At 41.7% G+C, this 13,332-nt stretch overlaps 1 protein-coding gene across 1 annotated transcript in view; it reads right to left on the bottom strand.

Annotated features, from left to right (window-relative positions):
• LOC146346987 (chloride channel protein C-like) overlaps positions 1–13,332 on the bottom strand; it is a 109,827-nt gene that overhangs the window by 67,722 nt on the left and 28,773 nt on the right. Inside the window, exons 7-11 of the mRNA XM_084848083.1 lie at positions 9,893–10,087; positions 9,399–9,496; positions 8,243–8,346; positions 6,076–6,247; positions 4,017–4,188 (exon numbers count right to left, since the gene is read on the bottom strand). Of these exons, the coding sequence (XP_084704209.1) occupies positions 4,017–4,188; positions 6,076–6,247; positions 8,243–8,346; positions 9,399–9,496; positions 9,893–10,087 (741 nt within the window). The remainder of the gene's footprint in view (positions 1–4,016; positions 4,189–6,075; positions 6,248–8,242; positions 8,347–9,398; positions 9,497–9,892; positions 10,088–13,332) is intronic.

Genomic DNA, 13,332 nt, shown 5'->3' on the forward strand with positions numbered 1-13,332 from the left:
CTGAAGCCTGGTGTGAAAAACATACACTTGGGGCCAAAACAGACATTACTTTAAATCTGTGTCTAGCAGTTATGTCTTTTGTTCATTTTTTATTCTAGAGTAGGTGCAGAGGCAGGCAGTCTGGATCTTAAAAGCATCTGTACCCCTACACACACACACACTAGGGTCCTGATCTGAATTGGGCCCCCTGCACCTACTATAGAGTAAAAATGGGGGGGAGACAACGCTGCTAGACAGATTTAAAGTAATGTCTGCTTTGGCCCTCAGAATTAAAGAATTCTGAGCCAAGGAATTTGTCTTGGGTACAAAAACTGAGCGAAGCTCACAGTCCTTCAACACAAAAATCCACTCCTGCTTACCCTAAATTTTCTTCATTTCAGCAGTATCATTTGGGGTGAGCAGGGGGAGGGGGAGAGGAGAATCATTTTGTTGCTGCTATCTTCTATAATAAAAGAGGTGTGTGTGTATGTATGTGTGCCTGTCCATCAGCACCATAGCTCCAAGACCATGAAACCTAGACACCTGATACTTGGCATATTTATTTAGGGGACCCTAGGGGTGTGCACTTCAGGGTTATCTTGTTTTTAAAATGTATTAATTAATTTAAATACACTTAAACGTGTCCCTATGGTTGAGGCCTGCAGTAACATCTTCAGCCACTAGGAGCAGACTTCCCTAACCAGCATATAGGTTTGCAGTCCACACAGTTTGAAGCTAGGGGAGCTTAGTACGCCTGCCCCCTGTCGTGGGGCAGCCTCCCTCATGGGAAGGGAGTGGACAGACCCCTCCCTCAGGGGGCTATAGGGGTGCACCATGGCAGGGCTCATGCCTAGGGCTGCCAGCAGTCAGGGGTTCATTCAGATGGGGCAGGCACAATGTGTCCAACTGTAACTGCTGTGTACATTTGCTTGAAGGCTTCACTATATCAAACAAAAGGCTATTCCGACACAAGCAAATCCTGGTCTGATAGCTGGTCGTTAAATAAATCAGAGTCAGAAATACTTGCTGATCTACCGCAAATCACCCAGAGATCTACCAGTAGATCCATATCTACCTTCTGTCCACCCTTGTCCTATCACAGCGCCAAACCTCTGAGCTGAGCTGTATTCCAACCATCCCAAAGGGGGCTACACTACACTTCAGAATTTAACGCATCCTTGCCCTTTAAACCCAGAAGCCTGTGCCAGGGATTGATATCATAAGTCCTGAGGCTCCATCCTGCCCACATGAGCTCCCACCTCATACTACTTTTGCACTCCACTATTACAGCAATAGCCCAGAATGAATTATGAACTGAGACGATTTTACACCTGTCTCCAACATTCAGTGGTTAATTAAGCCAAGCACTATTGTAAAGATATTTATTTAAAAATATTGATGATATTTTGAAAGACAAACTTCATTCAGCTTCGTTCTTTGGCTTTTTACTAGATTTATTTTAAACTCTAATTAATCTGTCCCATAAATTCCCTGTTTAATATTTGTGTGTACTATCTAAAGGAATGTGATCCCAATAGAACAGCAAAACAGAGAATAAGATAAAATGTACTTGACTGAAGTTTCCCCCTTAACACAATAAATATCCTTTTGACGCTCACAGACTTCAGCCTAACATAGAGTGGAGTGTGCTTAACCCAGTGATTTCACTGGGCCGAAGTGCACTTCATTCTGTGTTGGGATTAGGAGGGTGTGGAATAGTTCTTTGCAAACCAAAGGAAATGTCACCAGATCTAGTATTTTCAGCAAAGAGCAAAGGCTGAGAGTCAAGTGTCAGCATGGAAGAGGTAAGCAGCCAAGAATGAAGAGGTGGGCAAAAGCCTGTGGGGTCTGCTATTTCTTAAAAAAGCATTTTACTAACCTGTTCACTACTACTGCAGAACTCTTTCGAAATGGAAGACTGTGCAAAAAGCCAAAGCAAACATTCCTTTATTATTTTGGAACCTATCAGACAATATCGGAAAAACGTGTGCATTTTATGGTTCAGGGCCACAACCTTTTAACTATGTTTTTGCATTGTCACATCCAAGCCTTTTTCTCTCCTCAAAAACTAATATTTCCTCAAATTATGCCACTATTTAGTTTGGATGGATATAAACTGAAGCTCAGTTTCCCCAATACAAAAAAAGAACACAAGGATTATAGCCTGCCACCTAGGGGAATCAGGAGTGCATTGCATGACAGCTATAATTGTTCCAGCCTCTTTAGCGGTTTTCTATGCTTCCCTCATTTTCTATGTACTCAGAGCAATTTGTATTTTTTTAAATCTTTTTATTACAAGTGAATTGTGCTGAACACAGCTTTCGATGTACAGACTGGAAAATGTTCAGATAACTATTTTAATTTTTATTTGGGGGTATGTTTTTTCCAGAGATCACATTGTACTCCCACAAAAAGAGAGACTGACACGAGGCCGTACATTGTCTCAAAACCCAAAGAGGTCCCATTTCTAATTTAACTGTGTGTGTTTTAAAAATCCAGTGTAAGAACTGCTTGCATTTTGTTTCAAGAGAATATTGCAAAGTTGATTGTTATGTGGAAAGGCAATTTATTATTTTGAAAGATGTCTCTTTACTATTGGCTCTCACAAACAGGGAAATAAATTATTTCATATATTACACTGATTGCAGATGAAAAGGGTTGTTTTTCACTTATTTATTTGAAATTGGTACTTCCAGACAAGGCTTTTCTCATGCCATTCCTGCCTCATTCATGGAATATTATGGAGGGGTCCACACGTTGTTGTCGTTAACTCGTAACCCTCCCGTGTTTTGCTACTGCTTCTTCCATCTTTTCTCTTACCACAGAAATCCATTAAGAAAGAAAGGACACAATAGCTGCACAATGCCTTCTGATTGGTAGCAATAAGAGCCCCTCCATCTAGAAGGACCCTTAGGTTGAGGTATCCAAAGTGGGCCCAAGTCTGGGTCCATTCAGGGGGCTGATAAGTCCTCCTTGAAGAAAGAGATGCAGCTACTGGCTCTCAAGCTCCAGGATACTGTCAAGACCTGGTCTCCAAAGAACCACTCATAAGTCCAGGAGATTTACAATGATGTTCAAGAACCAGATCTCAGTTCTGCAGCAGATGGGGTACCTCTGATAGCTACCCACTAGGCAACATTCCCCTAGTGTTGTCCTCCCCAGCTCCCTAGAACAGGGGTAAGCAATCTGCTGCCCTCCAGATATTTTGGACTACAACTCACACAGCCCCCAACCATAGCCATGCTTTCTGGGGCTGATGGGAGTTGTTGTCCAAATGGAAGACACCAGGTTGTTTACCTCTACTCTAGAACATTACCGCCCAACAGACCTTGTCAGAGATGCTTCACAGTGCTCATTTGGTGACTCAGGATCTGCTTCTTTAAGAAAGCTGATGTGCCCTGCAAATCCTAGAGTTTGGTTAGAATTTAGGCCTGTTTCAACCACGATTAGGCCAGACAGGAAAAGGTTGTAGGTTGATGATATTTAAACCTCCATTTTAGAACCAGCAGCTGTTGGCACAACAAAGTAGCCCTAGTCGGGCATCCCCCTCCCTCTGCTCATGCCTGACAGGCCTCACCATCCATGCATTGGTGGGGACACATCTGTAGAGGAGAACCTGCTCTAACATATATGCTCCCCTCATTATGTGGAATCCTGTGCAGTCAGGGTGGTTTCCACATCATGGGCAGAGCCTACAAGCATAAGACAGGCTCCCTGCTGCAGAAGTGCTACCCCACGTGTGCCAGAGGGCACAGCCCTGCTCTCTCCCTCATGCAATTATCATGTGGGGGAGGGGGTCACCTGAAAAGAACTGAGCCTCTCCATATCTGTTTCCATAATTCTGACAGAGCTCCAGCATCCCCACTTATGAGAGCTTATAGACTCAAGGCAAACTGCTGGAGACTTCAACCACGCACCTCTGCACTGTTATTCTAGCACTTGGGAACCACAACATCAAATGCTCTTTTGATCCATTTGATGATGAACTACCCATGATATTACTAAACAGCTCTCCTTAGAAGTTAGCTTATGTGTACCATTATAACTGTCAGGGAGATTGTTAGCCTTGAAACACCACTGAAGAAAGAAGCAGCTCCAACTGCAGCAAACAGTCCTGGATCAACCCATGCACCACGTTCATCAGTCTGAACTCCAGAAATGGAAACCAATATCAAACCAACGATCCTGCCGTATAATGCTCCTATATACCTGCAGAGGAAAAGAAGTGAGTGAGGACACTGCTCTGGGCAAACAGCCTGTTTTCCTTTTCTCCTAGGGCTTCTCCACACGGGGCTTTATCCTGATATGGAGAATGGTTACTCACTGAAGTTTCTGGGTCCTTTACATTACATCATCAACCTCCAGGGCATCCCCCACACTAAATGACCTTTATCCCATTTTTTAAAAGATCAGAGATAATGAGCTATCAAATCACAAGGGCTTGAGTTCCCTTGTGAAAAGAGGAAATACTGAAATAAGAGGAGCTAGACCCCAGTGCCATCTAGTGGCTGTATAATGAAACAGCTAGAACAATGCAGATAAGGGGGGAACGGTGGAGGTGGGGAAGCATGTGTAAAGGGAGCCCGCCATGATCCTGCATTTAAAACGGAAGCAGAAAGCCCTGGTAAAGTTGTGGAATTTTAGCCTGGTGTAGAAATGCTCTTAGTGATGTAATTGTGCTAGCATAGATCCAGTGCTCATAGTCTGACAAGTGACATCCAGCAACACACACACACACGCGCTTAGAATCATGAGAGAGACACACACACACAGAGAGAAAAAGAGAGAGAGAGAGAGATCATTGGCCCTGCCCCTTCTATCCCACCCTTTTCACTTGTCTCCACAGCCTTCCATGCCCACTCTTCATATGTAGATTCCCCACATGATTTAGAACCCTGGAAAATCAGTAGGGAAGCCTCCCCACTGCAGACTTTACTCCTCCAGTGCATGGAGAATGGATAATGAGGATGCAAGGGATTGAGCAGGGCCAACGGGCTCATTCATTCTCTCACCCACGCACAATTCTAATCACGTGGGGGATGAAGTTCTGAAAACAGCTCCTGTCTGAACATAACGGATGGCAGGGCAGTCGTGTTGCAAGTGGGGAACAACTCTGCTGTGTGGGATAGCTTTACCTGGGTGCCACATACATTAAATGATATCAGAGGGATGCACATATTAGCACTGGAGAGGGAAGTAGGCATTTAAAAAAAAATTAAATTCAAAAGTTCCCTTATCAAAAGTTCACATAATAGCATGGAAGGAGCTGTATTACTAATCTCGAGTGATGGCATTAGCCACTTGATACCTGTGATATTCACACAACTACAATCCACCCAGCATCTAAAATTGGACACATTAATAGCTACATTTCCTGAATCAGAAGATGTACTAGGAAAATGTGATACTCCCACAAAAGAAGCAATTTCTTGAGGAACAAGCTGCAGGTTTTGCATAATATACAAGTGAAAACTGCACATATAGAGAGATCATAGATATAGATATATTTTTAATGAACACATAGAAAGAAAAGTGTATGCTGGAAAAAAAAGAGGCTATATTCAATGATGTCTGTCTGCCAATGGAACAGCACCCATCAGTGGGACAGATTCCCCCTCGCTTCTGCAGCCCCACCCCTTCAAAATCTGCTGGGGGGGGGGATAGGGACTCCCCAGAGCAGATGTGAAGTTGTCAAACATATCCACCTTGCACTCAGAATAATACTTTTGTACTACCTGCGAACCCTCTTTGCACCAACCTGAGGTATGAGATTCAAAGATTAAAAGGCTCAGACAAATCCTTCATTAGGTTTGCCCATTCTTTTGAGCTACCTGCTAAAGATCTCACTGAAGGAAGTGGACATGCTTTTCTTATGAGAGATATAAATGTGAATCCATTTTGTCCAGTATAAGAAGTGGATTGTATAAGCAGCCATTCTTCCATCACCATGTGTAATAGATAATAAACATTTTTGGTTTGTATAGGCAGCTGCACATGTTAAGTATGATGCAATGCAGTGTACTTCATTGTTGTCACTAAACTTTGGTTTATAACAGAGAGAATTACATCTTGCAGCAAAATGAATGCAATACTTACAGCATTGGTATAACTAAACCACTCGCAACAGCAGAGCCTGCAGTCAAGCAAGACAACAAGAAGTAGAAGAGCAGCGCTGTAAAAAGAGAGGCATATCCAAATTCCTCATGAGTCCCACGTCTGAAAAGGTACATGATTCCTCTCATACCACTGTCAGCCAAGAGGGCAGCAGCTTTACATGAGAGTGGAGATGGGGAGGTGGGGGGGGGGAAGAGAGAGAAAGGGAGAACAAAGCAGAAGAGTTCATAATGTCAACATCTTTCAAACACACACACATTCATAAGCTTCTATGTAGATTTGTAACTGTGTGTGCAGCAGGGATATGCTCACAAGCCTTACCTAAAAAACCCTACCTTTTCCACAAGACCACTTGCTTAACTATACTATCAGTCTTCATTTGCACCTGTAAGCCTCAGAGCCTTTCTACATGAAGCTTTTATTGTGCACTTGTGAATGCTCACTCATGGTAGTTTGCTGGTCCTTTACACAACATTGTCATCCTTCAAGGCCTCTCCCATGCTTTGCAACCATTATCACGTTTTTTCCCCTCATGAGGAAAGTGTGGCATTTTTTCTCAATGGTAATGTAGAACTCCTGTGCAATTGCGCAATTCTGCTATACCAGAGTGCCACCAAGTGCTTGTGTAATGGAACATACAGAAAAGCAGAGAGGGGAAAAACCAGAAAAAAAACCCATGTAACAGAGCCGATCTTAATCCCACAAAGAATCCGGAAACAGACGCCTCAATAAAGGTGCGGGTTAAAAGCCTCATGTAGAAAAGCCCTCATTTAAGGGTAAGTCAGTTGCAGCAGCTTTAAATGAGAGGGGGGCAGGATGGCTCTGCTGCCTATTCATCTAACCTGCCATCCACTCCTTATTTCCTCTCCCTCCCTCTGCTTTTTATTCCTCCCACCCTGCCTATTTTAGAATGTGAGCTGCTTGATATCAGCATCTGACTATTTTATTTTTTCTTATCAAACTCTGTAATGCAAGAGTGGGGAACATGTAGCCCTCCAAATGTTGTTGGACTACAACTCCCATCAGACCTAGCCAACATAGCCAATGGTGAAGGCTGATGGAAGTTGCAGTCTAATAACATCTGGAGAGCCACACATTCCCCATCCCTGCTACAAGGCCCCATGGAAACTGATAGTGCTGTATAAATAGGAAACAAACTTGTTGTTGCTGCTATTGTTGTTATTATGCCCCATATTCAAGTGCAGGTTTTCTTCATAGACAGACAAGACATGTCCTTCTCGCCTGCTTGCTATTCACCTAACCTGCCATGTTATCTGGACAAAGTCCTAAGTAGGGGTAGCTAACAGAGTCTCTAAGAGAGCAATCCTATACCCACCAGACAGTGCCTGGGGGGCATAGGATGGTTCGGTTTCCTGGCTCTGAGGTCAGAAACAAGGGTCTGACCTTGGAGCTAGGAAGCTGCCCCCCCCTGCCCCCTCATAGCCAGTGTGGAGAGAACACGCCGGCTACCTCTCCACGCACAGAGATGGGGAAAGGGGGCGTTCCCGGGGGTGGGGAGGGGAGGAGGTCGGGGTGGCAGCCCTATGATAAAATCCCATGGCTGCCCCAGCCTCCTTCCCTCCCCCGCCCTGAAGCCTCCACTAGATGGGTGAAAACACCCATCTAGCTTAAATGCAGAGTGGGAGGTGCAATGAATAGGATACTTGTAAACCTCCGAGTTTGGAGGCTTACAAGTACTCAGGGTGGATCTCTTAGAACTGCACCCTAAAAAATGGAAAAATTGTGTGGCACAGGTAGGAGACATATTTATGTTCATAAACATCCCCAAGTGACACTTTTTGAAACTGGAGACTTTGCTCATACTCACGTTGAAAAACATATTGTTACCTGGAGAAACATATTTGTTTTATTTTTAATTATTTATTTGTAATACATACATACTGCTTAATATAATAAAATCTCTAATACAGTATTAAAAACAATTGCAATTACAATAACAATAACAATACAAAGCAATACAAGGAGCAGCATATGATTAATTGCAATTAATTACAAGCCAGAGAAAGCCTGGGTGAACAAGCATGTTTTTAGAAGGTGTTTGAAACATTCCACGTTTTCTGCCTCCCAAACTGCACACTTACATAAACTCTTTTCATTCCCATTCTTAATCATATGTCTGTCTCCTTACCTTCATTAAAGGTTTGGTTAGAGTATTTCACTACATCTGGCCTGATCTGTAATGTTGCCGGTGGACAATTGTATTCTGAAATTTGCCAGCCAGCATGGCTTAAGCTTGAAAATAAAAAAGAGAAAAGGAACAATGTTAAATTCATGAGGGGAATATATGCTATGAGGGTATGTACAATCCCTCCCACTCATTGAAAGAACATGTGAGGGGAGCTGCATGGGCTCGCCCCGTCTCACACTGCCACTGCAGGCAACAACCATGGCTTCCACCAGCCATGCATTTGGAGCACATCAGGAGAGCCTCTACACACACATCAATGTACAATTGTAGAGCTTCTCCATGTGAGGGGGATCCTGGCTCACTCAGGATACACCCCTGTGTGGAGTTGCTGTATGGGCATAAATCCCCTTCACATGCCAGCCAGTGTGGGGAGGCTAGCTTACATGGCCTTGTGTCCCCCACACACACATACACTTATGTTCTTTCAGTGCTTAGGGGATAATCTAACCCCACTAACACCTGTTCAAAATAGTTCTTATCCATTGATTCACTCTAGGATTGGTTTTCTTATTTAAAACACACTGTGACATAATAAACTGTCTTAATTTTAAATTTGGAGCTAACCTTTGTTTAGGAGGGGAAGTTAGTATTATGGTATGTGTAAATGGTGGAATTTATTTTCTGCATATGCAGCAGTTAGTCCTCAGTTCTTGACATGGAAGACACCCTCCTTTTTTAGGCCTTGTGTTGTAATGTCTCTAAGAGATAGCAATCTAGTCACGAAACGCCCTGTGGCACACTGAAAGTGTATCATTTGGCATTACCAACCTAGATCATTTCTGTGATTCCCTGCCAGCCTTAAAACTACATGGTTCCATAAATCTGTGACATCACTCCGAAAGGCTTTTGCCATAGAACATCAGAGCTGGTTTTCCAACTATGAAATATACACCTGAAGTACACATACATTTCATTTCCTGTATTCCCATGACCAAGCAAGTTTATGGATAGGGCCCAGCAATATCCCACACAAACATACTCTTAAGCCATATTGAGCTCCACCGAAGCTTCACAAACAATGGGACCAGTTCTCAAATTGAAGAAGCCAAGGACACCTATAAAGTATTAATATGCTTATGTCTCTTTCACTACTTACTTTTGTGACTTACTAGCTGGAACAGATGTTGGCAGGTTCTTGACTGGAGTACAGTGAAAGAAGTATGGCAAGTAGACAGTAGCAGTAATGGTCAAAACCTGTACATAAAGTAGATAGATATAGATATATAGATATACTCGGGGAGAGAGAGAGAGTAAAATCAGCAAGTTCACCCCCTTAAGGAACACATGCACAGGTGTATATTCAATTAACCCAAGAAATGTAACCTTTGTACGCAATAAATGTTTGATAGTTGTACGTTCCAGACCTAATCTGTATAGCAATGACTAGGCTTCCACATGCTGGTAGAAGATAAACCAGCAACTGGAAAAAACCCACCTTTAAATACCTGCTGTTATACTAGTTCTGTGCCATGACTTCGCATCCTCTGCTGTTCTATTAATTTTACTTTTTCAGGCGCATGCCTCCTTTCTTACTGAATCCACTGCAAATGTGTATTTAGAATACTCAACAAGATACCATTAAATACTTACAAGGACCAGCACTGATTCTAAGAGCTTGGTTGCTTTTCTGAGGGATGTTTTTGGAATTGTGCTGAAGAACCACATACGTAGTTTATTAATCTTTATATTCAGGAAAACAAAGAGAGCTCCTAGAAGACCCCCAAGTATTCCAAGGAAAATGGCTGGAACGAAAGCCAACACACTCATATCCAGTAAGTTCTTAACCTGAATTGAAAGGAAAAGAAACAGTATGTTCTGTGAATTTTGCCAGTTAGTTGATATATAGCAGCCACCATGCTAGAAGAAACAAGTTATAACAACTCAACAATAAGCAAAATTAGCTGTATAAAAAGCAGATTGCATTTATAATCGCTTATGCGTCATCGCCAAGGCCTTTTTGCCAGATCTCTCAATGTATCCAGTGCTGCCTTCTTCCTTTAGGTTCAAGATGAAGCCGTGCAAAGCCTTTATAATGGGGCTGTGTGCATGGTTTTACACATGACCAGAATTAGCCTGAAATAAGCTACTGGATAGGCCTGCCTGTGTTTGATGCATTAATAAGCAGGCAAGTTTTGGGTCAAGTCATACATATCCCTGAAGCAACTTTATCTGGCTTCCAGTAGCCCTAAGAAATTATTCAAGATGTAGTTTTAAAAGTTTTATTCACAATGTCATTTGTTCAGAAAAGCAGCAATAAGAGTCTAGGGCCACGATCCATTGACTTAAGCAAATTTAACTCTGCTGGATTGTGCCCTGTGTGTATTTCATATAAATCATGTGCATTCTGCAAAGGCAAAAGACCACTACCAATTTTCTTCTTGAGAGGACCTTTCAGAAAATCCTTTTGTTCCTCAAGGGTTTTCTCAAAACAAATCTGCACAGGAGGGTAAGTTTTCCTTCTTAAATTTAACATCTATGAAGCTGAACCATAAGTTAATATTATCAGAAAGCTCAAGGCTGAAGAAGTGTGCTTTACGTTTGCAACATGAGGTTTGTATTGATTCATAGTTTCTACTTGAGTACATTCCATATTTTACCTGCTTCTTAAAAATTTAATTCTATCTCCAAGCAAAGTGAGTTATGCCTTGTTCTGAGCAATAGTAAATTGTACAGCCTGATCTTATGCATGTTTACTCAGAAGAAGTCCCAAAAATTCAGTGGCACTTACTCCCAAGTAAATATACATAGAATTCCAGCTTTTATAAACAAATTCAGACTTCCATAAAATCCCACACTTGGAAAAAATCAAAGAGATGTACTGTAATAAGCCTCCTTTACAATGCTATGGTGAGCACAGTGAAACTGAAGAAAATAAAAATATTTTTCTTGAAAAACATAAGCCACAAGCTTTCCGTTCAGAGTTTGATTTCTGCTATAAAACATGAAAGAAGCCAAATTTCCCTAGAGCCCATTGCTTACTGAAGTAAAAACATTTCTGATTATCTAGCCTAGCTGGCAAGCAAAACACAGTGGAGCCTTGGTAGAAACCACGTTGGCAGCTGTTCCTCTAGGGAAATAGGAGTCAAAATCAATTGCACATTTGTGAAATATGCTGAATCAACTTGTAAAAAACTATAAACTGTTATTCAAAGCAGAAGTCTTTATAATCCATTGTATCGTTCTGTATGATAATTACAGAGAAGTGGCTCTTTTGCATGTTCAGCAAAAACATATTCTAGGAAGGAAGTTCCGTAAACCATATCATGCACCCTCACCAAAAAAAGACCCATTTCTGATCACAAATAGCCTTACTTCCGATGGCGGAGGCAGCTGGAACAACATCTATCACATTGATCCCAACTCATTGGGAAACAGGGTAGAATACATATAGAAAGAGACAGTAAGGTATCCCAGGCTGAAGCAATACAGGGCTCTAAAGTTCAAACCCAGCAGCTTGAGCTTGCTGGCTAAGAATGATGAGAGCTGTAGTCAAAACATCTGGAAGGCACCAGGTTTGGGAAGGTTGCTGCAAAGCATCAAATGTGTCAGGGCACTTTCTAAAAATAAAACCAGACTTCTTGCTACAGCACTTTTAAATATTTTCCCCTTATCTTGGCCATTTATTTTTTACCCTTCTATAGTAACACATGACCACCACTACCACCTCAAGGTCTGAATCCGCGAGGAATAGAGGAAAAAAATATTCTGCCAGATCAGTTCTTGTTCTGTAACAGGTCTTTCAGTGGGTAATAGCTCTGATAACGAAAATATAACCTTCACTTTCAATGACACCTCTGACCATTATACAGTAAACCAAAGATGGGTGTTTATTTTACTTTAAGACGTGTATTTCCCAGTTTATAATTAAACATTCTCAAGGTGACTTACAAAAATAAGAAGTATAAAATATAACCCTATCAGAACAAAACAAAACAAAAAAGAGAGTGCAGCATTTAGAACCAAAAACAAAAAAGCAATTAATAAAACTTCAGCAGCATTTTTTAAAAACCCACAATTAACCTTTAATAAATAAACTTGGCATGGTCCCTAAAACTCACCAGAGTAGGCACCAGGTCAGCTGCCCTGGGAAGAGCATTCTAGAGTCATGGTGCCATCACAGAGAAGGCCCTTCTCCCTAGTCACCACATGCCTGAACTCTGATGACAGATGGGGGCATGCAGAGAAGGCCTTCAGACTCTAATCTTTACTGGCAAGCAGGTTCATAGGGGAGCAGACAGATGTTAACAACATAGCTTGCTTGTGAATTTTTCCTAAGCATCTAGCTGGTCACTCTCAATGGGCAGAAGTTTGAGTTCAATAGGCCATTAGTCTGACCCACCCAGCGTGAAAATACATATGTTTCTATCTGACGAATCCATGGTCACTCTTTGCTACTAATATTAAGCTAACATATATGATAAACTACCAAATCTATGCTCACCCACATCCTTTTATTAAACTACCTACTAGTGCACTTGGCTAAAGAGTAAAAGCCTCAAGGCGCAATCCTATACATGTTTAGACAGAAATCCCAGCATTCCCCAGCCAGCATGTTGTAGGACTTTTTTCTGTCTAAACATGCATAGGACTGCGCTCTTAATAATACTGTACTTATAATGAAATATTGACTATTGCAGTTCTTAGGCTATGAGGTATAAATATACATGATCCTTGAAATCTGATGACATCGTTCTCTGTTCTACATGCTGTTGAGGCATGCCACTTGGAAAAAAAGAAAAAATACGTCTCCAATATTGTCTGGAACCAGCCTTTTAAACGTAATGATGAGCTCATCTAAAATACCTATTTCACAAAGGAAAAATGGTCCCTAAAGAGCTCAAGACCACCTTGGACTTCATTACAGGTAAATATGTTTCCATGAGACTGTTTTATGTCTTAGCTTTTTCTTTTTCTTTTTTGCCCACTCACCCCCTCCTTTTCATTACATCCTATATTCAATTATATTTACTAAATTCCATGATTATACATCTGACTGGACACCAAATGAGAAAGAGCATAACTCCACAAAG

This window comes from Heloderma suspectum, chromosome 4, assembly GCF_057233095.1.
Source record: "Heloderma suspectum isolate Gila_16-S chromosome 4, 16-S_ref, whole genome shotgun sequence".
NCBI classification, from domain to species: Eukaryota; Metazoa; Chordata; class Lepidosauria; order Squamata; family Helodermatidae; genus Heloderma; species Heloderma suspectum.